Below are 26,011 nucleotides of genomic sequence, written 5' to 3' on the forward strand. Positions count from 1 at the left end.
AACTCGCAGAAGTCTCTACTACTGGTGGTACTAGTGTGAGTGCTACCAAGTGTGCTACTCACCAATGCTCTTGCCAACTGAAAACTGAACCTGTATAGTTTCCCAAAGCGGACTCCAATCACTTTGGCCGAAGTGATGGAAGCTCCCTTGGGATGCATCAATACCTTCCCTCCCGAGAAAGTGACGTCAAACTCCTTCTCCTCCATAGCAGACATTGAAATCAAGTTCTTCTTCATCCTCGGAACATACAAAACATCCATGACCTTCAAAGGAGGCAAACACTCCCTCTCAAAGGTCACAGTCCCCACACCAACAACTCTCACTGTGCGGTCATCTCCTAGTACAATCTCAATATCAAGTGCTCTCTCTGCAAGCTCTGAAAAGAACTCTTGTGCACCTGTCATATGGTAGGAAGCCCCGATGTCTATGTACCACACATCGGATGATGTACTCCTACTAGATGTAGAAGTAATAAATGCAAAGTCCTTGTCAAACTGTGAAGCAAACTGCTCCACCTCTGTTGAAGCTGCAGTACCCTTCTTCCCCTTGTTCTTCCTCTCAGGACACGTAGCAGCATAGTGTCCCATCTTCTGACGTGCCCAACATTTGACTTTGGACATAGCCGTATCTTTCTTCTTCTTCTTCTGCTTACCCTTAGCCCCATCTAATGAAGCCCCTTTCTTGGCCTTCCCTTTGTTCTTTCCCCTAGCTGTCAAGGTTACATCATCCTCATCTGCTATCTTCACCCCACCACTGCCAGTGTTCTGTATCTCATGCTGCACACAATCATCCCAGAATCTGTCCCAATTGGGAAGATTCTCCCTAGAGGTAACAGCGTCTCCAAAGACCTCCCAAGACTTAGGAAGTCCTGCTACAACTATCCTGACTAACTCTGTGGGTGCAACTGCCTCACCAATAGCAGTCAACTTATTTGACCCTACTAAGATAATGAACTACACTTTCAGCCTTTGTCATCCTTATGTTCTTCAATTGTTCTTTGAGTACCATCTGCATGCTCTCATTGGTACTCTAATAGAGAATGGTTAGAGTTGTCCACATCTGATATGCATATGCGTTTCCTCTCACCTGAGGAACCACATGATCCTTCAAACTATCCATCAAAATCCTTTTTGCCTTTGCATTATTTTTTGTGAATTGAGCAAGTTCATCTGTAGCGGTAGGAGGTACAACCACTTGCTGCACTATGTCCCAAATTGTTGCCTCCTTAAACACTGTCTGAGTTTTGTCCTTCCTAACGACATAGTTCGATATCCCATCCAGTCGGTCCTGTATCCTTAAGAACATGGCCATGACTGCTGTCCAAAATTTACAAAACCAAGAAAATGAAGAAATGAACTTTCCAGCACACCTTGCTGTCCCAAAAGTTTAGTCTATGTGAAATTTCACCTTGCTGTCCCAAAATGTCAGTTTGTTGTCCAAAAATTCAGTTTGTTGTCCAAACCATTGCTTGTCCCAAACTACTATCTATTGTTCAAACTACAATTTTCAGCCTATAGCTCTGATACTATGTTGAAATTTGATGACTAAAAAGTTTCTTGCAATCCCAACCCGATTTTAATTTCACCTAATCACTCCCATTTAGTTAAATGCCCTTTCCCTTTCATATAGAATTGTGGGAATGAAATTTTTAAATTAAAACACATGGGACTGTCAACACATGCTAAAAATAAATACGGACATAAACAGACCAGCAACACACATAAAACTACACACAGATTTTTGGTCAACTTAGACCCAGGGAAAACCCCTTCAATCTTCTCTGGGGAAAACCTGTTAGAGAGCTCTTCAAATTTATTTATCTTTCAAGTTCAAGAAAAATACATTTGTAGACAAAACAAAACAACAAAATACAACTTATCTCTTCATCCCAAAAATCCTTGAAACTCGTGCCCACTTTGCCTCGATTTTCATGCCCACTTGAAGGTGAGAATATGTATTGTACAGATACAAGTTGTATGGACTATACTATATGGATTCTGTACGGACTATACAAATTTTCGTACCTTCGTATGGATTTTTCATTTTTTTCCAAAAACTTCTCTCAAATGGCGTGCAGCTCACAACATTAAATGTTGTTTGTATTATACCTTTTGTTGTCTTCTATGCCTTGATTTTTGTGCCCAACCTTGCCCAGAAATCACTCCTTCAATTTGTTGCAACAAATTTCTCTTTCAGAACTTTTCTTTAGCTCTTAGTGTCCTTTCTCCAATTTGCTCATGAAGAATGAATGCAGTCTCTCTTTTTCCCCCTTTTGTTTCCCTAAATGACTTTTTGGAAACCCTTAGATCTAATGGCTCAAATTCATTTAGATCAAGGGATAAGAATAAATGTGCAATTAATTCTCACTTTCTATTTTTTAACTGACCCATTAAATAAAGTACCCACATTGTACTTTATGTCTAAAGTCACTTTTCACTTTATAATTTAACATTGACTTTACCACTTATAAAGCCACTTTCACTTTATAAAGTCACTTAGGAAGAATTATTTTGGACACTTTTCCCTAGGTAGAGACTAATCCATGGGAAACCACTTGTCCAAGGTACATTAAAAATCAACAGTTTGGTGAGTTGTGAAGTAGTGTGGCTTCAGAAGCTACTTGAAAGATTGTTTGATCAAGTGCAGGAGATGACCATGATGACAGGTCGAAGCACATCGAGATCATGTTACCACCACATTTGGACCATGGTACTGAAGGGAGTTGTGAGGCTCCTATACAGACAAGTAGGTTTGCTGACATTCTCACAAAGCCTCTATCCCAGAATGAAGTTTGTATACTTCAGGGACAAGCTTGGAGTGCTTGAGAATGCTTACCTTGGTTAAAGGGAGTGTTGATGTTGTAGCATCAAGGATAGACATTCTCCCTAGGTCAAAGGTATTGACCAGGTTGCCATGTAATGTGGTTAGGGAGAATGGTCTCGAGATCATCAAGGCCCAAAGTGCTCCATATTGCCAAGAGGTGTTTGGCTAGTGGTTGGAGTGAGTGTCGAAATGTTCCAAAAGGCATCAAGGCCTAGAGTGCTTGCCTAGATTGCTACGAATTACTTGGCTAGTGGGTCGAGTGAGTGCCTTTAGTATTAGACAAGTGTATAACTATTCAATTGGCATGCAAAAATGGTAATTTTCTAGGGTTTCACCATAGGTCACAGGTTCTAATCGGGTTCCAAGTGATGACGTGGATAATTGGTGACCCAAGAAGGCCAAAACGTATTTGGCCAGTGGGTGACTAGATCTATTTTTGCAAAGGGTAGTGGGTGACCAATCCCTTTGCATGATGATGCAGGATGCTTTCCACATGGTTCTGGCATAGAACATGAAGTGGATGGATGCGTCAACATAGTTCACTCATTTTACCTTTCCTTGGGATGGAAAAATTTTCAACAAAGAGATATCTAAAAAAGTCAAAGTGAATACCTTCGTAGCTAAGAGGGAGTGTTGACTTTTGGTAGTTGCAGTTGGTCTTCATTTATTGTATAAGCCCACAAAATTAAAAGAAAATGAAAATATAAATTTGATTGTAAGTCGACCCCAAATAAAAAAGGGAAAAAGTCAAATATTTGAATTTCAAATTTTTCCTCCAAAAGGTACAAGTCAACTCAGTGAAAAGACACCCATTCAGGCACTTCAACAACTATATATTGTCATTCACCCATGCCAATTTGGAGCAATTCGAATCACCTCAAGATCATCTGATTTTTGTTCACACGTGTGGAGAGAGGATAGAAGTATATTAAAGTTTCACCAAGTTTGACGAGCGAAGTTTGACTAGCCTTTAAATTCCCTTAACCAGCAGTTTGATTGAGTATTTTTTGGAGCAGTGTGACTAGATTTCGGAGAATGTTTGATTGTAGGTCTGAGGCACAGTTTGACTAAAATTCGGATGGTGTTTGACCGCAGTTGACTAGGGTTTTTGAGGCAGTTGAAGGAGGCTGAAATTCGGCTTATTTGACTTGAGTTGACCAACTATTATAGGAGGCCAAAAATATCTTTGTTTGACTAGGTTTGACCTAGGTTGGTTTGCTGTTGAATATGACTTTATTTGACTAGAAAAATCAAATTGTATCTCTTGTTGAAATGGACAATTTCTCTACGAATTTATTTGGTTTTTCCTTAGGGTTTTCCCAGGGTAAGAATTTGTGTCTTATGTTTCGCTGTCTCTTCATGATCCTACTGTTATTATTGTTTTACTGTTGAGATTTTCTATGTGTAATTTCTTAATGATGAATGTGACATGAGATAAGTTGGTTAAAGAATCATTAGAAAGTAATTACCATATTAGGAAATCATGAAAAATCAACAAGGAGCAGTCAAGCCTTGTTTCAATGTCAAAGGGAGTTGACCTCTGAGTTCGAGACGAAAGATCTTGGTTGGATACATTACTTCTTACGTTAGAAGTATAACAGAAGTTGGGCGATCTTCCTTGGTCAAAAGGAAGTATATTGTTACAATTCTTTAGAGATTTGGGATGATGAACAACCAATCCATGGCCACTCCCATGGTTACCAATCTGAAGAAGCTAGAGGGAGAAGCCAAGATTGCCACAGCAGGATCTGTCAAGTTGATTGAAAAGAAATTGTGATGATAGATCTAGCGAAGAAATTCGATTAGTCTATGGTTGAGCCAAGGCATGCAGCACAACATGTGTTGAAACACTGACATGGTACAATTGGATATGGATTGAGAGATGTCTAAAAAGATAAAGTACAGTTGTAGGGATATACAGATTCAAATTGGGCAGAGAGTGTTGAACACAAAAAGAGCACAAAGGATGATGTTTCAGTTTGGATTTTGCTTGGGCAGGAAGCAGACATTTGTCGCACACTCAGGACTGCAAAGGCCAAGTATATTGCAGATAGTTTGGGGATTTGTGAAGCAGTGTGGCTTCGGAAGTTCTTCATGGGATTTTTAATCAGATGCTGGAGACGACCATGATGACAGGTAAAATCACATGGTCTAAAAGGGAGCAGTGAGACTCCTATGCATTTCTACGGACGAGCAGGATTGCTGACATTCTCACAAAGCCTCTGTCTTGGGATGAAGTTTGTATACTTCAGCAACAAGCTAGGAGTGATTGAGAATGCTTCCCTTGGTTACAGGGAGTGTTGATGTTGTAGCATCAAGGGGCGTAGATTCTCCCTAGGTCAAGGGTATTGACCAGGTCATGGGTATTAACCAGGAGCCATATAATGTGGCTAGGGATATACAGATTCAAATTGGGCAGAGAGTGTTAAACATAGAAAGAGCACAGAGGATGATGTTTCAGTTGGATTTTGCTTGGGCAGGAAGCAGACATTTGTCTCACTCAGGATTGCAAAGGCCAAGTATATTGCAGATAGTTTGGGGATTTGTGAAGCAGTGTGGCTTCGGAAGTTCTTCACAAGATTTTTGATCAGATGGTGGAGACGACCATGATGACAGGTAAAAGCACATGGTATAAAAGGGAGCAGTGAGACTCCTGTGCATTTCTATAGACGAGCAGGATTGCTGACCTTCTCACAAAGCCTCTGTCTCGAGATGAAGTTTGTATACTTCAGCGACAAGCTAGGAGTGATTGAGAATGCTTCCCTTGGTTAAAGGGAGTGTTGATGTTGTAGCATCAAGGGGCGTAGATTCTCCCTAGGTCAAGGGTATTGACTAGGTCATGGGTATTAACCAGGAATCATATAATGTGGCTAAAGAGATTGGCCTAGTTAGCATCAAGGCATGGAATGGTCCCCAGGTTAGGGGTTACTTGGCTAGTGGGTTGAGTGAGTGCCTCATAGCATCAGGCAAGTATTTTTACCATTCAATAGCATGTGAAGACATGTGAGAATGGTAAATGGGCCCAGGGTTTCACCCTTTGCCAAGGGGTACTTAACTAGCCAATTGGTTGTTGGCTTGTGGGTGATTAGATCCTTTGCAAAGGAGATGTATCTAGTAGGTGACTATATCCCTTCACATGACGTTGATGTGGGATGCTTTCCACATGGTTCTAGTATAGAACATGAGGTGGATGGATTCATCAATATAGCTGAGATCATTCAACCTTTTCTTGGGATAGAAAAAAAATTTCAACAAGAGAACATCTAAAGAAGTCAAAATGAATACCTCCCTGTCTAAGAGTGAGTGTTGAATTTCTGTAGCTACGGTCAGTAATCATCATTGAATTAACTCACAAAATTTAGAAAGAATGGAAATATAAATTTGAATTGAAGTAGGCTCCAAAAGAGGAAAAATTAAATTTTTGAAAATCAAATTTTTGCCTCCAAAAGTACAAGTCAGCCAGCCCTAAAGACACCTATTTGGGCTCATTCATCCACTATATATTACCATTCGTCCTCTTCACTTGGAGCTAATTCAGATCACCTCAAGATCTTCTGATTTTTGTTCACACATGCGAAGGAGAGAGGAGAGAAGTAGATCGAAGTTTGACCAAGACTAACCAGCCTTTGACTCACATTGACCATCAGTTTGATTGATTTTTCTATGGACCAGTTTGACCAAATTTCGGAGGATGTTTAATCACAAATCTGAGGCACTGTTTGACCAAAATTCAGATGATATTTGACTGCAAGCATGAGGCAGTTTGATCGCAGTTGACTAGAGTTCCTGAGGCAGTTGTAAGAGGTCGAAATTTGGCCTATTTGACCTGAATTGACCAGCTATTACAGGAGGCTGAAAATATCTTTGTTTGACTAGGTTTGACCTGGGCTTGCTTGTTGGCCAGTTTGACTTTATTTGACTGGAAAGATCCGATTGTATCTCTTGTTGAATTGGACAATTTCTCTGAAAAAAGGTAGTTTGGTTTTTCCCTAGTTGGGGTTTTCCCAGGGTAAAAATTTGTGTCTCTTGTGTTTGGTTGTCTCTTCATGATCCTATTGCACTATTGTTTCACTGTTGAGATTTTCTATGAATAATTGCTTAATGTTGAATGTGACATGAGATGAATTGGTTAAAGAATTGTTGGAAAGTAATTATCAAATTAGGAAATCATGAAAAATCAACAAGGTTAAAAGAATAATTTGAGATAGAAAATATCATTAAGAATACCACAATGGAGCCACCAATACATACCTGATACGAACAAAGTCTGTTATTACACAAAAAATTTAAGATGTGTGGAATATAAATAAATCCATGTGGACAATATATAAATAGTATTTAGTAATTGATAGTAGAAAATATGATGATATGGTTACAAATGTGGGTCCCATCTATATACTAGGTGGGATGCCCTTTCATGAACAGTCATGTCATTTGAGATATGTCTTTTTATAATTATTAATTATACTTCTTAATTATTATTATTATTATACATATTTATGTTCGGAACATTGCCTTCCCCTTAGAAATGCTTTGTCCTCAAAGCATATTGGAAAGGTTTGATATCTCTTTTTTAATCTTGTAATCTCTTTGCATCTTTCCCAATTCTTGGCGCTGTCATCTTCGATGATACAATATGATGTGAACATTTGAGTGATGATCAAAACTGTTGAACTGAAAAATGATCTAAACATCCCAATTCAATTGTCTGTGGAATGTTGTGTTTATAACCTTTCCAAGATGAATTATTATAATGAGACTTGATAATATTGATATCAGTATTCTTCAGAAGATACACTAATTGTTTTCCTTCTGATTGACACTGTTACACTAACTGGTTAATGTTCCTACTTTTGTGATTAGGAAGTCGATAAGGTGTCTTAGTCAATGTTGCACGAAGCGGGAGCGAAGCGGAAGCGTTTTTTGGAAGCGGGGACGCCGAAGCGTCATTTTCCAAAAATCTAGGAAGCGAAGCGTCCGCGAAAGCGTCTGCTATATATATATATATATATATATATATATATATATTATATTTTTTTGCATTTATACTCAAAACAAACATCCCAAATACCAAATTAATTGTAGAAGACATGAAAACATGCATATTTTTGCATAAATCAAGATAGATATGGCATCCATGATTCCATTGTAGTTACTAGTATGTACAACAATCATCTATATTCTAGCTATTACAAACATACATCAAATTTTTAAGCATATTATAAAACATAAAACATAGAGCATATTATGATTTATCTAGCAAGTGAGCAACTGTCAACATTTGTCATGTCCAAAATTCAAATAATAATGTTTACAAAATATGTCACTTGGTCACCGCCAAGCCAAAAAGGTTCAAAATTCAAATTCACAAGTCTACAAGTCTAATGAGTAATCTATGACAAAAAGTAGTAGATTGTGAATATATCTACTAATCTCTCCTCCTTCCACCACGAATAGAACGTGGTGGCGGGCCTCCACGTGGTGGCAATGAAGAAGATGGTGCCTGTGGAAGTCGTGGCACTGAAACTGATGAAGAAGAACCCCCTGCTGTTGGTGTTGAACCATGGAACCTAGGAACCAAGGGACCAGATGGGGGTGGGGGTGGTGGCATATCAACACGGTCATCATCATCCTAGAATTGCTCAAAAAATTCATGCAAAAAAAAAAAACACTAGTTAACAAAAAAATTAAAAACATGAATTAGAGAAATGCTTTATAAGGGAAAATTGGAAAATTCATACCACAATGGACATACCTGGATAAGAGCATCCTCTAATTGCTCTAATCGCAACACTCCATCCTCCAAATTGGGCTCCTCTGGATTCTTGTCCCAAATCAACAAGTCTTTATTAGACTTTGCATCTTCACAGTAATGGGACAACAATCGCAAGTTGTAATGAACATAAACCAAGCTCTCTGCCCGGTCTAAATTCAACCTGTTCCTTTTAACACTGTGGATGAAAGAATAAGAGCTCCAACACCTCTCTGCAGAAGAAGTGTTTACCACCTGTGATAGCACCCGCAATGCCAAACTCTGTAGAAGTGGAGTACCCCCTCCATGCATGTTCCACCACTCAAGAGCAGAAAAAGTCTCTCGATCTTTAATTGCATGCATGCTCCCAAATGGACCAGTGTTGAGCGTATAGTTGCTCACCTGTCTCCGTACCAATGCAGCCTCCTCCTCATCAGGGATTAATTTACTCAATGCAGCCATATATTTTTTGTGAACCTCTTGATCTTGGTGTGGTTTTCTCCTGCTTCCCCCCCCAGGTGCTGGTGTTGAAAGCCATGATGGATGATAGTATTTAGGTGTCAAAACATATGCTAATGCATGCAATGGAACATTTAGCATTTCCCATCGGTTTTCCACCTCTACACGAATATAATTGTACAAGGTGGTATCTCTAGGCTCAACAATGTCTTTAATCTGCCCCAACATGCTATCCATTTGCTCATACACCTCCCCAATTACTGGTCGATCTGAATCTGCAAACTTGATCATGTAATAAATTGGTTTGGTGAATTGCAAAACATATTTAACCTGTCCCAAAAAGTAACTGTCAAGAACAGTGTCCTTGACTGCATTAGCACCATCTATGTCAGTGTTAATTTCATCCCATGTTTCAGCACACACCAGATTAGTTAAAGCTTGTCTCACCTTCACTAGCCGCCTAAAGGTGAGGTAATAACTAGCAAATCTTGTCTTTGCAATTTTAAGCAATTGCAACTTGGAGTAAGTGCCATAGAAGTAGTTTACCCTTGTATGCCCTGTGATGAATTTAATGAGCTGCTTCCCTCTCCTGTAAACCTCAGCAATCCACCCACATTCTTTGTGTTTCACAATATCATGCATCAAAAGGTTCAATGTGTGAACCAGGCACCCAGACCAAAAGATGTGTGGATGAGTATGCTCAATAATTTTTCCTGCTGCCTTACAATTTGCTGCATTATCTGTGATCACTTGAACCACATTATTCGGACCAACATCTTTGATTGATTTCAATAGGAGATCTGCAATGTTTTGTGCAGATGCAGTGATGGAGGAGGAGTCATGACATGCAATAAATACTGCACCACTAGAAGAAACACCAAGAACATTTATCAAATGTTGGTTTCTAATATTTGTCCACCCATCTGATACAATGGATACCCCAGAATCTACCCACTCATTTGTAAAACGTGTCAAAGCTCTTTGAACCTTAGCTTTTTCTCTTTCTAATAACACTGTTCTAGCTTTCTCATAGTTGGGGGCCTTGTATCCTTTTGGGGCTTCATTGATGGCCTTTACCATTTCATGCCAATAGGGAGAGCGAAGCACATTGAATGGTAACACCGCAAGCACAAAGAAAACGGACTATCTTTCCATCCACATCATCCCTCCCAGCAACATTAAGGAAATCCCCTATTGTTCTTCTACCTCCAGAGCTTGCAGAAGTACCATGAGGAGATGAGCAACTACCAAATTTAGAGGTTGCACTTGATTCAGAATGAGTTTTTTGTTTCTTGTTTTTTTGTTGTGCAGCCATCTCTATTTGGATGTATTTTCTTCTTTCTTCAGTTGAAATGTTTGGGCAAATTTGTACCCCCACAGGACCCTTTTTTTCATCACTGTCCAGCACCCCACAAAGATGCCTCCTCAGACGGGTATATGAGCCACAATATGGTTTTCCTCCATGACAACCATGAGGGCACACAAATTTGTAAGATCCACCACCCTTTCCCCCATCAAGTTTGGTCACATAGTTCCACAAGGGTGTTGATGTAGCTTTCCCATCTTGTGTTTCAGTGTCCCCTTCAGGTTCATCCCCTTCCTCTTCAAACCCTTCCTCCTCATCATACATTGGGTCACTCCTATTAGGACCATCACCACTGTCCTCTTCTGTTTCTTCCCTTCTATTCCTCACCTTTGCCATCATTAAAACCAAGAGTGGAATGATACATAGAAGCCAAAATAACACCATCTTGGAATATGGATATAGGTGGTGGACAACCTGTAAATAAAGGAGCAAGTAGAAACAATGGGAAAGAGTAGGAGAGGGAGGAGAAAAATACAAAAAAATTGTCAAAAAAACAAGGGAGTTTGGGGTTTGAACTTACCTCTTTAGCTCTTGTAGATGAAGTCCTCCAAGCTCTTGCTCCAAGCTCCTCCTCCTTCTCCTAGCTCCTCCTTCTTCACTCCTCCAAGCTCTCCTCTCTTCTCCTCTCCTTTCCTCTCTTCTCTTCTCCTCTCCTCTCTTCTCTTCTCCAACTCTCATAAACTCAAAGTGAGAAAATGAGGAATGAATGGGGGCTTTATTCTTTTCATTCCTCACCTTAACCTCACTCTAACCTCACCCTAACCCACCCCCTTAATGTTGAGTTAACATAACTTAAAAAAAAAATTAAAAAAAGAATGTTTTTTTTTCCCTTGCGCGCGCCCTTTTTGGCCGAAGCGTACGGAAGCGTGCGCGAAGCGGCCGCTTCCTACTCCGAAGCGCCGCGCTTCTGAGGCCCGAAGCGCCATACGAAGCGCGCTTCGAAGGCATGGAAGCGGCGCTTCGGAAATTCCAGGAAGCGGCTTAAAAAGCCGAAACGCCGCTTCCGAATTCGGAAGCGCCGCTTCCGATGAAGCTTCCTAGGCGCTTCCGTACGGGACGCGCTTCGGAGCTTCGAACCAGGGGGGGCGCTTCGTGCAACACTGGTCTTAGTAGTGTTTTAATGCTTTGCTTCTAGAGTTTTATTTTCTCTATGCACTGATGTTGCATCATTAATTGTTGAGCTTTAATAAATACGTGCACTCAAAATTTCGATCGTTTGTACTCCAACATCTGAGTATGTTTTTACTTCAACTGGTTTGGCATCTTCTTGAGTTGTGATATTGATTGGATCTGAATTTGTTCCTTTTTCCTGAACATGAATTTGGTCATAGTGTCTTGATATAAAAATGCTGCATGTTTTGAACACCTTACTTTGTATGATTGACGCTTCATTGAAGACTCTTTGGTATAATGGAACCTTTTTCATATTTGTGCTTTTCAAGTCTTTTTTCCATAACTGTTTTCTTAAACTCACTTCTTCTTTGGTCAACCTCTTGCTGCAGATCCGGCAGATTTACAAGACTCTCCTGCTAGACAAGATCCGAGAAACAGCTTACAAGGGGAGAAAACCCGAAATAATAAACTTGTAACCTCTGCACAACAACTAGAAACTGAGAGAACAGTTCGCCATGTTCTATCTTCCAAATTTTCTGAGGTATTTTGTATGCTTCTTTCAAATCCTAAGTTTGATATCATGTCCTTGGTAACAAACCTCACAGGGAATTTAATGACTGGTTCGTCCTTTCTTTACTCTTACTATCTTGTTTGCATATCAACATTGACGATGCAAACATTAATGGCATGCCATGTGATCTAAGATATTGCCAAAATTACAGAAAATTATCTTGCAATATATCGAGGACAGAAATTTTGGTATAAAGGATATTGGCTATATAATATGTAGAAAATTTAAGGTATTATAAACAACAGAAATATTTTGAACTTGTAACATGCAGCACCCAAGTGGAGATTCAGGTAAGGTCTAATTTGCATTTTTTGAATTTGACCATACACTGTATTTGATCATGTGAGTTTAGTATAGATGCTTCTACCTCACCATAAGCTCTAATGATGCTTAGGTTAAGTTCTGTTCTGTCCAGATTGTATTTAGGGTATGATTTATCCTTTGTAGAAGTAAAAATGTTAGGGCAGAAAGTATCATTTGAATGTAATATGGGCAGGACTACATTTAGTTTATGTCATACATTTGTGAATATTTCCAGGAAATTGAATGGATATTTGTTAAATATATTTAATTGCTTAATTCTGTCTATAAATTTTTCATACATGACATGAATTGAATGAATATCAGGACCTTAGTAAGCATTTTCTGCCATAATATTGAAATGAGGCATATCCCAATTCCCTAGATTGGTTTGCATGTAACAAATAACTTTTATATGTTTTGAAATTATTCTGAAAGGGCAAGGCAACGATGTGAAAGGATTCATTGGAAAGAATAAAGTCAGAATTACTTAAGAGACATCCTTGCTGACCTGCCCTGATATTCAGATAAAGTCAATAGGGGTTGTGGGGAAGTGTTGAAGAATGTAACTAGGTTTGGTCTTCATAATTGTACTTGAGTCATGATATAATGTATTTATCAAAAGAAAGAAAAAGAAATTTTATTATTAAATAAATTCACTTACTAAAGCATGGGTTTCATGCTTGGGTCAATTATTTTTAGTTCAAAGCCTCCATTGTAGGCTTCTAGGGTTTATGTCAAGTGTCCATGTCATAATGTAAAAAATCTTTCTTGGGATTTATTTTTCAAAGAAGAAATTTATTTTATTGTAAAATAGGTCAATTAGGCCTCCACCACCAAGTCAGCCTAAACTGTGTGAAAATCCGGGAAACCCCTAATCACTACTGCAGCAACTGATTAAGTTTCTTCTATTTGTTAAATAATTGAACAAATAATTTACTGTATTCTATGGTAAATATCGAAACCAATACACTGCAGCCTTCACTATTTAAATTATACGCGAAAACAAGAACTAAGCAAGAATAAATACCCAACACAAGTGACACTGTTATTTTTGGACAAATGTCTCCAGAAAAACCCAATGCAGGAAAATTGGTGCAGCAGTTGAGGGTTTGTATTATTAAGCAGTAGTTTCTGAATACAATTTTTGGATGCCTTGTTGGCTATCCAATACGAGAATCTGACTGACAGAGAGATGAGTGAGATATACCTCACACTATCACTGGCGATCCAAGATTGACCCAGCCACTAAATGGCTAGCCCCTAGCAGTTTCTGCGCAATCACTACACTGCTTTGCGTCGCAGCTTTTGGGAACTGCATCACTCCTTCTAGCTGATCGATTCGCCTCTAAGACTTCGATTTCTACCCTCCCGATCTCACACCCTGGAAATTGATTCTCCAGCAAATTTCAAATTCCCTCTGAGGCTCTGCGCTGCCTCTGCATGGCTCTACACTACCTAGCGTGGCCTCTGCGCTACCACTTTTGGATCTCTCTCTGCCTCTTCTGTGATGTATTCCCGGATCAAGAAATCTTCCTCCGGAAACTATCCCTGCCCCTCACTGCAAGAAATCACTTAGATGTCTTCTCTAGCAACTGCTACATTTTTGTCTCTGAGAAATTCGATCTCTTGATCTCTCTCTTCCAAATGCCCATCAAAGTCTTTTTTATAATCCTCCAGTTGAGTAATCAATGACCTAGATTAGATTCTAATCAATGGCTCAGATCATTTGGACTCTATCTCCATCTTCTAGAAGTTCCACCCCTAGTTGAATTAATACCAATGTTCCATCAAGACTCCGATGCGAGGAGACGCGGGTGTAGGGAGACGCATAGGGGGGACATGTGGGAGTACCCTCAAATTTTAGGGAAATTTCGGGGGTGCAGGGGGACATCGGGATATATATATATTTCAAGTTCATATTCCTTGTTCAATAATGAAAGCATGAATATTAAATAGACTAATAGTAATATGGATACCAATACATTGAAAATTGAAATTTGATCCACATAAAATTTAAATTCATAATTGAATTAAATAATGACATACATTGATCCATCCTTATCATTCATATGACATACTCATTGTTCATCCATACCATGAGATTCAATAATGAAATATTCAAATACATTGATCCATATCATTCAACATTCATCATTAATCATTCATCATTCTACAATCTACATTGATTTTAAAATTAAATTCATCATTCTAGAATCTAAATTGAAAGCAAAACATACTAGTATATTACTATACAATATATTAGATATTGAAGTTTCGAGTGGGGACGCCCAGACGCACCCCTTTTGGGGAGTCTCGTCCCCCGCCATGGGGAAACGCACCCCCTTACGTCTCCCCAAGACTCCCCAAAAAGGGTGCATGGGGAAACGCACCCCCTATAGACTCTCATCTCGAGTGTGTGGGTTGTGAGGGGTGTGTGCACTCGACCCTGGGGGACGTGTCCCCGTGGAACATTGATTAATACCCTTTAATTATTTTAATTTCCTAAGTTTAGACTTAGGCACCCAGTAAAAAATTATAATATATTTAATAAAACTGTTTCCAGGTGGAATTTAGAAAAAGCAATTTCTGGGTATTGTGGAATACATGTGTCATAGCCTCTCTACAAATTTTGAGTCTTAGAGCACATCCAATCCTACTAGGAATTAACAAACTGGGTAGCAGAATGATAGCAACTCAATCTCATTTGACACACACACTCAACAAGTTTGATCTGCAGTTTTTGGGCTAAGAAAAAGTGCAAATTTCAAGGGACAAGAAGGAAGAGTCTAGCAAAGAAGGAGATAATTATCTTGCAAAGAAAACTGAAAATTTCTCTCCTAGTTCACACATGCGAAGTTTTGGAGCATTGCAAAGGGCCGAAAATATGTGGTAGTTGGGAGGCCGAAATTTTGCATCAGTTGCAGTTGGTAGGGTCGAAATTTTTGGGTTGGTGCTGAGATGAAGGTGTTGAACAAGAAAATACTATTGAAGGTTTTTGTATCTTATTGAAAGGTTGACTTGGTGGAGGAGGAAGGTTTGTTGATCTAGGTTCTTGGTCCATCTCATTTTGAATTACTGAAGGAAGAGTTCTTGACTGGGTTTTCCCCTACATAGGGTTTTAGTTCTGGCTGAGTGCCTATATCTGGTGTCCCTGATCTTTGCATTTTGATTTTGGTAATTACTTGATGAACTAAGATAAAAGGAACATAAAAAAGATAATAAGAATTTAAAGATATCAAGTAATTATCAACTAAGAAAAATTTTCTGCCTTTTTGATTTTCTAACAGGGTGTCGAGTGTTGAAATATGTAACTAGGTCTGGCCTTCATAATGACGTGTAATTATGATTTTTATGTAATTAATGAAAAGAGAAAAATAAATTTACTATTATTTTTCTTGAGGCATGGGTTTCATGTTCAAAGAAAATTTATTTTAGGTCAAGCTCCCATTGTGAGCTTCTAGGATTTGTCATTGAGTCTATAAAGTCAAAAAATTCATTGTCACGTATGAATTACTCTTCTTGGGCATGTTACATATTGTAAAAAAATTATTTGAGTCAAATTAGAGTCAAAAGGCCCTCCAAGACCATGTCAAACATGCAAGCATCAAATCGGCCTCATGGAGCAACAAGTCAGCCTAATAGGAGGCTCAAGGCAGCGTATATATAGGGCACTCAGCCTCATTTGGAAGGACACACTCTCACTCACACAAGTTCGATCATAAGGACGAAAAGAAGTGTGAAGAAGAGACTAAGGAAGGAGAAAAGTCGAGGTTTTTGGCTTTGTTTTGGACTACTTATCTCCACACGTGGGAAGGAATTAGGGCACATATTGTTGCAGTGAAGCCGAGTTGCAGAAGTGAAGTTAGGTCACCAAGAAGAGTTATTCTTGAAGCCAAGTTCTCTAGGAGAGAGAATCTACCAAAGCAAAGAAGCGAAGATGCAATTGAAGTTGCAGTTTCTGGGCAAGTCAAAGTTGCAGTTGAAGGATAGGTCGAAGTTGCTGGAAAGAGAATCTATTCAAAGAAGAAGCATTGACATGGTTTTAAAGGAGTTCTTGGTCAAGGGTCTAGGTCTTGGAATTCATCAATTGAAGATTCTATAAGAAGAAGAATTTGTTGGGTTTTCCTCTCAAGCTTGGAGAGGTTTTGGCCCTAGCTGATAGCCAACATATGGTGTTATTTGTCTCTTTATTCTTTTGGTAGTTGTTTCATGAAGAAGAACACATAATAATAATTCAGTAAAGAAGAACCTAATAAGTAAGAAAAGTAAAAAGTCCTCACAAGCAGATATTATTGCTAGAGAAATCACCTCATCTCTCTACCCTAAATTTATCAACACGCTCCCCCCCCCTTCAAATCCACTCCCGAAGTGCGCTCCCTTCAGGAGTGCATCGGGTGCGAATTTTGGGAGCACGCTTCCTAAACGAAAAATTGCTCCCTAGCTTTTTTCGCAATTTTTTTTGCAAACACAATTTTTTCAAAGAAACAAGAATTTTTTAGTGGGGCAGCCTAATGATCATGCCTATGGCCTTAGTATTGATATGTAATTCATGATGGCATTCTCCTTTATCTTTGATTTTCATCCTTTTACTTAAATTTTTAACATTATCATGAAATGACTCTAGATGTTTGAGAGTGGTTCCAACCTCATTGGATTTCATATGGATAAAGTAGAATTTTAGATCTCACTCAAAACCCAGCAAACTTATCAGTTTTTCAAGATTTCAAGATTGGAGGGATTGCAATGTTTTTTTTGGATTTTGTCATGTACTAGGGTATGGAACTCGTATTTAATCAAGAGAACCAATCTCCCTATGTGCCTTGATGTTAGTGACATTGGTTGTCGAACTTCTCTATCATGACCCTACTAAAAATGTACCCATCACTAAAACAAAATCTTGGCTATACATGCTATGTATTTTCTATCTTATGTTAATGCTTAGAGGGTGATATTAATGACAAAGATCCCAAGATAGACAATAATTTTGATGATATGTAGGTATTTTTTGTAGCATGATTTTTTTGGATGATAGAGGCCATCTAGAGCCTGTTTGTTGATGTATTTTTGGTTCAGAGATGGATTGCACTCGATGCTATTTTGGTTATGTGCACCCTTACATGCTATATAAATCAAAACTTGTAACTTGTGGACCTGTGGTTGATGAAGATTGTAACTACTAGATGATTGATGTTATATGGTTTAATCCATGTTTTTATGCTTTTTATAACTAATTCATCATTCTACATGCTTTCTCAGAAATTAGACATTTCTCGTGGCGACAAGAGGCCCAAGCATTAGCAATAGATAATAGATTTACTTGTCTTTTCTAGTTTCTAGTAGTTTTTATAATTGTTGACTCTTTCATATTTATTATGATATTTTTTGTAAACAATATATGACAATTTAAGTTTGAAGTTTGAAGTTGGCAATTATAACTCATTGGTAATGAATTATGAATATGATGCTTCGTGAAAGTTGAAAGTTGAAACATTTCATTTCATGTTAGATATTCTTTGTTATCGTTTGGTTACTTGGTAATGGTAATGGTTACAAGTACAAGTTACAACTTTAGTGGCCAATGATGACAAATGTTATATATCGAATTTTGAAAGCTTGAAACTTTAACATTGATGATTCATGAGACTCAATATGTTGTATGTTACTAACTTGTGGACGTGTTTGATGAAGATTATAACTTCTAGATGATTGATATTATATGGTTCAATCCATGTTTTTATGTTTTTAATATCTAATTCATCATTCTACATGCTTTTGTTGACATATATGCATCAAAATATATAAAAACTTGCTCTCGAATGGTAGCTTTTGAAAATGTCGCTCCCTGCTCCCACTCCCAAGCAACCTTGCAATAGACTACCCATTGGAGTTGCTTCTTAGTAGTCATGGAAAAGAGGTTACCCTTGTTAACAATTGAAATGGGGAGAGATTGAGTGGATATCTGGGGAAAGTGCCAATGTTACCGTTTATAGTGCCTCTACTTTGGGCTTTTACTTGTTAGACTTAGAAGAAGCCCAACTAATATGAAGTCAAACATCTTTAAAGTATACTCTGCAAAAGGATTCAAATCTGCAAAGATACTAGCTGAAATCCCAGAAATTTTTCAAGTTTCTGCCCCTAAACACTTGAGATCAGCAAGTAAACTTAAGATTTCCATGCAATAATATTAAATCAATGTTTACCCGTGTTACCCTAATAGTTCATGGTTCATTTTGCATTTTAATGGGATTTTCCTCTCTCACTAAGCACTAAAGATGACCATTGGAAGTTAAATACCTTGTAGCTTGATGCAAACGCATTGCACCAAGAGATTCTATGTTGGCACCATTGAGAAAGGAAGCTCTACAGCGTTAATGACCTACTTTAAGAGATGTCTAGAACATGATCTATGGAACATGAATGTGCTACTTCAGGATATGTCCAAAACATGATCTATGGCCCGTGAAAGGTGAAATACATACTAGAATGGGAGCTCCCTACACATGGGAAGCTAGGAGAATGAAGGAGGCCAAACACCCTAGTTTGGGGGAGGCCTAGGGCATGACAGGTAGCAAAGAGAAAACCTAATGGAAGAACACTCTAGCTTGGAGCAAAAACCTAATGGAGTGCCCTAGACTTTAGCGTTGTTTTGGTCAAAGGAGATCACTTGATGATAAGCATTCCACTTGAAGGGAGCATTTTGGTGGCTTAATCATGAATCTCTTGCAAAAGGGAAGTTTTGTGCAAAAAGGGCTTTAAATGTGTGATAAAGGGATTTCTCCTTTTTTTCAAGAAAATGTAAAAATTAATTAAGTGGGTTTAGAAATGAATTAGAGGTTAATTTGTTTTCATTTTCCATAGATTAGGGGGGTTTTAGCAATGGTTTTGAAATTGGCATTAGGATAAGTTGAAATTTCTAAGTCTATTCGTTAGAAATTTAATCTATATTCTTTTGGCTTATTTCTTCTACTTGTTAATTCTGAACAAGTTATTTAAAATATATAAATAACGAAATAAACACAATACAGTGTCAACAGCTACAAATCAATAGCTGAAAGAAACAAACACACAAGTGACACCATTATTTTTGGACAACTCGTCCCCGAAAAAACCCAATGCAGGAAAATCGGTGCAACAATTCGAATGGTTTATTATTATGCAATATTTCCTTGAGTACAACTGGGTGCCATACTGGCTCACCCAATAGAGAAAAATAACCAGCAGTAATACCTCTCTATTTGGAAACAGGTATTCAGAAAACCTGTCCCACAAAACCCTCTCCAGCAACCTTGAAGCACTACGTCAACCTTCTGCTTCTCTACGTCAACCCTTTGAGGCACTATGCAGCCTCTAGGACCCTCTACGTCACTCCTGCTTCCCTCTACGTGGATGACGCAGGCCCTCTGGCCTCTGCCCTGCCTCTACTGGGCTTTGTGTGGCTTGCTCTGGCTTCTTCTTCTGCCTCTCTGCCTCTGCGTTGGTCTTTCGGCACTATCTCTGCTTCTCTGTCTAGTACTCAGTGCCCCTCACTGCTGATCGCTGATTCGACTTTACTTAGCAAGCCCCGCTCTAGTAAATCAAATCACTGATCACTCTGGTGTATCTTCCAACTAACCCTCAAGCCTCCTCTTATACTTTTCTTTTCAGTCCTTCAACGGCCGAGATTACATCTCTAATCAACGACTAAGAACCCAGTTTTATATTAATACCCATTAATATTTTATTTTTCCTAAGTTTAGACTTCGAAACTCCATTAAAAATATTAATTATTTTAATATCTCCCAAACCGGTTAGAATTTGCCCAAACCATTTCTAGGTCTTGGAGATCTCATGTGCTTTAGCCTCTCCACCAATTTTCGTGGCTAGAGCACATCCAATGCTACCCCAAATCAACACTCACTCTTAGTGAGGACTGTGCTCTAGTAATACTCCTCATTGAGCATCCCTCTGATTATACTGCACCGGTACTTGTGCTGATGCTAGGCCTCCCCACCCAACATCCTCTGCACTGCTACATCCTGTACTACTGCCCATGGCCCTGCCACTGCACCGCTACATCCGTATAGCATCTCTTTCTGCTTCTGTGTTGTTGCTGGTCCTTTCTCCCAACATTGCATCTGCACTGCAACCCCTCTCATCATGCTGCATCGTGCCACTGCTAACCGCTGCTACACTGCAACTCAGTTACTGAGAAGTAACTGATCTACCCAAATTTTGACATCCCTGTCAGGCTAGAAACACTCCCGATGCTGAAGCTGCCTCTGCCGCTATCAAGTGCTCCCTCTACTGACCTCTGCATTGCTACAACAACTCCCTGCATCTCGCACTGTTGCAAACCTCTTTGTGCCATCTTGCACCGTTGCAACGCTCTTTGTGCCTCTCGCGCTACTACAGCCTGCTAGCCTCGCGCTGCCCGGGGAGTCATGCATTGTAGCACTCTCTGTCGTTTCATCTGCATCCGTCTCTACCGACATCCTCCAGTCCTGCTACTCTCTCTTCGAGGCTCCCGTAGCAAGGTATAAGCCAAGAGAGGTTGGGTACTTCAAGGATCCTACCCGTCAGCGCCTGTAGTCCTCCTGACTACAACTAGATGTCTCCCCACCTCTTCTCTAGAGGTACATGAGCACTCATGGCACAATATTCATCGTCCTCGACCTCCTTCTCTGACTTCGTTGGCAACTTGGCGCTGCTTTAGAGTCAGACGCCTCTCCCTTACTCTTCTTCTTCGGACACTGGTTCGCATAATGACCTAGTTCCCCACAGTTGAAGCATTTGACCTTGGAGAGGTCCTTTTTCTTCCTTTTCTCTTGCATTCCCACAGATGCCAGAGTTGCATCCTCTTCCTCTTCCTTCTTGATCCAAACTCCTTTGCTGCTACTTCCCGTCTTGCTCAGTCTTTTGATCTCCTCCTGGCAAAGAGCTGCCCACAATTCTTCCCAATCTGGAAGATCCGCCCTGCCCAGTGTTGATTTGAGGTAGCAATGGATGTGTTGTAGCCATGAAAATTGGTGGAGAGGCTAAAGCACATGAGATCTCCAAGACCCAGAAATGATTTGGGCAGATTCTAACCGGTTTGGGAGATATTAAAATTATTAATATTTTTAATGGATTTCCTAAGTCTAAACTTAGGAAAAATACAATATTAATGCGTATTAATATAAAACTTGATTAGAAGGGTCCAAAAGTCATGGATCAAGCCAAATTTAATCTTAGCCGTTGATTAGAGATTTAATCTCGACCATTGATGGACCAATGAGAAAAGTATAAGAGGAGGCTTGAGGGTCAGTTGGAGAATACACCGAGATAGATCAAGAACTCGATTTTCTGGGGCAAGGTTTGCTGAGAAAATTGAGTGAGTGATTAGAGTTGCAGCTGAGGGGCAGTGAATACATAGCAGAGAGGCAGAGTTAGTACCAGGAGAATCAGCGCAGAGCCAAGAGAGGGACGCAGAACCAGCTAGAGGCAACCAAGAGCTGCACAAAGCCAGAGAGGGCTAGCGTGTGAGACACAGAGGGTCTAGGAGCTGACGCAGAGGCTCCGGAAGCTGACGCAAAGCCCAGAAACACTGAATCAATGCCTAGAGGTAGCGTTGGGAGCATTTAGTGGGTCAGACTAAGAGCTGGAGAGTCAGATAGGGTGACGCAATCCCTATCAGAGTGACGCAAAACAACAGAAGTTGCATTGTCGCTGTGGGATTGTTCATCCGGTGTTTTAGCTGGAATATCTGTCTCCGACTGAGAGGCACTACTATCGAGGGCATTCTCTAATGGGTGAGCCATTTTTGGCACCCAGGTTGTATTCTGAAAACTGCATAATAATAAAACCCTCTAAATAGCTGCATCGGTTTTCCCGCATTGGGTTTTTCAGGGGACATTAGTCCAAAAACAACAATGTCACTTGTGTGCTTATTTACTTTCAGTTAATGATTTGTATGTGTTGATATTGTACTTGTATTTATTTTCAATACTTACATGGTAATTAACTTGTTACGTAATTGAACAAGTAGGAAGAAATAAATCAGACAGTACAGGAAGAATTTCTAACAGGGTAAACTTAGAAATTCCAACATAGTATCAAAGCGTGGTTGCAGATCACGGGATAACTAAAGGCATCAGCCGAGTAGAGCAGTAGCAGCAGAAACAGTTGTCCCGAGTGACAGAAGTTGTTCCTAGTAGAAAGCAGCAAGGAAGGGGTGACGCAGAGGGCTTGCGTCATCAATTCGAGCGAGGATCAATGCAGAAGCAAAGAGGAGAAGACCTCACCTACGCAGTGCCCGGTCATCTTTCTTAGTTAGGAAGGATCGACGTTATGGCCAAGGTTTGCTGAGGAAATTGAGTGAGTGATTAGAGTTGCAGCTGAGGGGCAGTGAATACATAGCAGAGAGGCAGAGTTAGTACCAGGAGAATCAGCGCAGAGCCAAGAGAGGGACGCAGAACCAGCTAGAGGCAACCATGAGCTGCACAGATCCAGAGAGGGCTAGCGTGTGAGACACAGAGGGTCTAGGAGCTGACGCAGAGGCTCCAGAAGCTGACGCAAAGCCCAGAAACACTGAATCAATGCCTAGAGGTAGTGTTGGGAGCATTTCATGGGTCAGACTGAGAGCTGGAGAGTTAGATAGGGTGACGCAATCCCTATCAGAGTGACGCAAAACAACAGAAGTTGCATTGTTGTTGTGGGATCGTTCATCCGGTATTTTAGCTGGAATATTTGTCTCCGACTGAGAGGCACTATTGTCGAGGGCATTCTCTATTGGGTGATCCATTTTTGGCACACAGGTTGTATTCTGAAAACTGCATAATAATAAAACCCTCTAAATAGCTGCACCGGTTTCCCGCATTGGGTTTTTCAGGGGACATTAGTCCAAAAACAACAATGTCACTTGTGTGCTTGTTTACTTTCAGTTGATGATTTGTATGTGTTGATATTGTACTTGTATTTATTTTCAATACTTACATGGTAATTAACTTGTTAAGTAATTGAACAAGTAGGAAGAAATAAATCAGACAGTACAGGAAGAATTTCTAACAGGGTAAACTTAGAAATTCCAACATAGTATCAAAGCGTGGTTGCAGATCACGGGATAACTAAAGGCACCAGCCGAGTAGAGCAGTAGCAGCAGAAACAGTTGTCCCGAGTGACAGAAGTTGTTCCTAGTAGAAAGCAGCAAGGAAGGGGTGACGCAGAGGGCTTGCGTCATCAATTTGAGCAAGGATCAACGCAGAAGCAGAGAGGAGAAGACCTCACCTACGCAGTGCTCGGTCATCTTTCTTAGTTAGGAAGGATCGACGTTATGGCCAAGAGGTGCAAATTTCGCCGGTGTTGGGATTGCGCAGAGCCTAGAGGCTCAATTCTTCTAGTTGCTGAGGTATAGGGGGTTGCGGATAATTTGCGGACCTGGTTGGACACTGTGGTCAGAACAATGCCTAACAGGGCAAGACCAAAGAGGAGGGATTTCCAGAAAGGAAATTGAGACTCAGAGGGAGTCGAACCGAGGACTTCCAGGAGGGAAGTTAAGAGACTTAGAGGAGTCGGAAGAAGAGCAGCAATATGGCAGTGAATGGGTTGAGAGATCAAGATAGATTAGACAAAGCTTCCAACTTCATAGCCTGGAAGGCTAGGATCTTGTCCATTCTAGACTGATATCGCATCAAGCACTTCGCCTTGAAAATGATAGCGATCCCAGTTGACACAGCTAAAAATGAGAAGTACGAGGAGGCAATTGCCAAGGAAAAGTGCATCATCCTTGATGGGGTTAAGGATCATGTGGTGCCGCATATTACCGAGAAGGACACGGCAAATGAAATGTGGGAGGCCCTGAAGAAATTGTATCAACCTACTTCTGTGCAAAGGAAGATTTTACTTGAAAATCAGTTGCAGTCATACCAAATGCAGAAGGGAGAGCAGATAGATGTCTTCCTCAGTGGATTGAAGGAGATTCATGATGTCTTCCTCAGTGGATTGAAGGAGATTCGTGATCAACTAACTTCCATAGGAGCCACTTCAAATCAGAATTGATGGTGAGGACCACATTGAACGCAGTCTCAGAGGATTGGGAGGTATTTGTCCAAAGCATATTGGGCAGGACAAGCCTTCGTCAAGAAGAGATCAGAAGGGTGACCAAGGCAGGGAGTAGCGGAAAAGGGGTCCAAATCAAGAAGGAGGAAGAAGAAGATGCGGCTCTCGCATCTGCAGGAAAGCAGGAGAAGAGAAAGAAGGACCTCTCCAAGGTCAAATGTTTCCATTATGGGGAACTAAGTCACTATGCGAACCAGTGTCCGAGGAAGAAGAGTAAGGGAGAGGCTTTTGAGACCAAGGCAGCGCCAGCGAGCGTGGAGAAAGAAGTGGAGACAGATGATGACTGTGCCATGAGTGCTCATGCGCCACTTGAGGGGAAGTGGGGAGACATCGAGCTATAGTCAGACAAACTATAGACGATGAGGGGCAAGATCCTTGAGGAACCCAACCTCTTGGATTATACCTTGCTATGGGAGCCCCAAAGAGAAGTATCAGGACTGGCAGATGTCAGTAAAGACGGATGCGGATGGAGTGAGAGAGGGTGCTATAGTGCAGGAGTCCCAGGACAGCATGAGGCAACAGTGCGAGATGCATGGAGTTGTTGCAACAGCGCAGAGGTCAGTAGAGGGGGCACTTGTTAGCAGCAAAGGGAGCTTCAGCATCGAGAGAATCTTTAGCCTGACAGGGATGTCAGAGTTGGGTGGATCAGTTACTTACTTCTCGGTAACTGAGTTGCAATGCAGCAGTTAGCAGTGTTAGTGTTATGGGTAGCATGATGCAGCGTGAGGAGAAGGGGATGCAGTGCAGATGCAGTAGTGGCAGTGGCAGAGCCATGGGCAGCAGCACGGATGCAGAGGGAGCTATCGTACGTATGCAGCAGTGGCAATGGCAAGGCCATGGGTAGCAGTACATGATGCAGCAGTGCAAAGGATGTTGGGCAGGGAGGCCTAGCATCAGCCAGGGACCGATGCTAGATGATCAGGGTGATACTCAGTGAGAAGTATTACTAGAGAACAGTCCTCGCTGAGAGAGAGTGTTGATTTGGGGTAGCGTCGAATGTGCTCTAGCCACGAAAATTGGTGGAGAGGCTAAAGCACATAAGATCTCCAAGACCCAGAAATGGTTTGGGCGGATTCTAACCGGTTTGGGAGATATTAAAATAATTAATTCTTTTAATGGATTTCCTAAGTTTAAACTTAGGAAAAATAAAATATTAATGGGTATTAATATAAAACTTGGTTAGAAGGTTCAAAAGTCATGTATCAAGCCAAATCTAATCTTAATCGTTGATTAGAGATTTAATCTCGGTCGTTGATGGACCAATGAGAAAAGTATAAGAGGAGGCTTGAGGGTCAGTTGGAGAATACATTGAGAGAGATCAAGAACTCGATTTTTTGAGGTGGGTTTTGCTAAGGAAATTGAGTGAGTGATCACAGTTGCAGTTGAGGGGCAGTGAATACATCGCAGAGAGGCAGAGTTAGCACCAAGAGGATCAGCGCAAAGCCGAGAGAGGGATGCAAAGCCAGCTAGAGGCCACGCATTGGCAGCCAGGAGCTGCACAGAGCCAAAGAGGGTCAACGTGTGAGACGTAGAGGGTCCAGGGCTAACGCAA

The 26,011-nt window shown here is 40.4% G+C and overlaps 1 protein-coding gene across 3 annotated transcripts in view; it reads left to right on the forward strand.

Moving 5' to 3' along the window:
- LOC149201967 (metal tolerance protein 2-like) overlaps window positions 1-26,011 on the forward strand; it is a 479,526-nt gene that overhangs the window by 420,865 nt on the left and 32,650 nt on the right. For all 3 annotated transcript variants that reach the window (XM_089403043.1, XM_089403042.1, XM_089403044.1), the window contains one exon: window positions 11,903-12,054. In XM_089403043.1, coding sequence (XP_089259169.1) covers window positions 11,903-12,054 — 152 coding nt within the window. The remainder of the gene's footprint in view (window positions 1-11,902; window positions 12,055-26,011) is intronic.

Source organism: Pinus tabuliformis, chromosome 2_1, assembly GCF_031772625.1.
Source record: "Pinus tabuliformis cultivar Carrire ecotype Pingquan chromosome 2_1, CPIR1, whole genome shotgun sequence".
NCBI lineage: Eukaryota > Viridiplantae > Streptophyta > Pinopsida > Pinales > Pinaceae > Pinus > Pinus tabuliformis.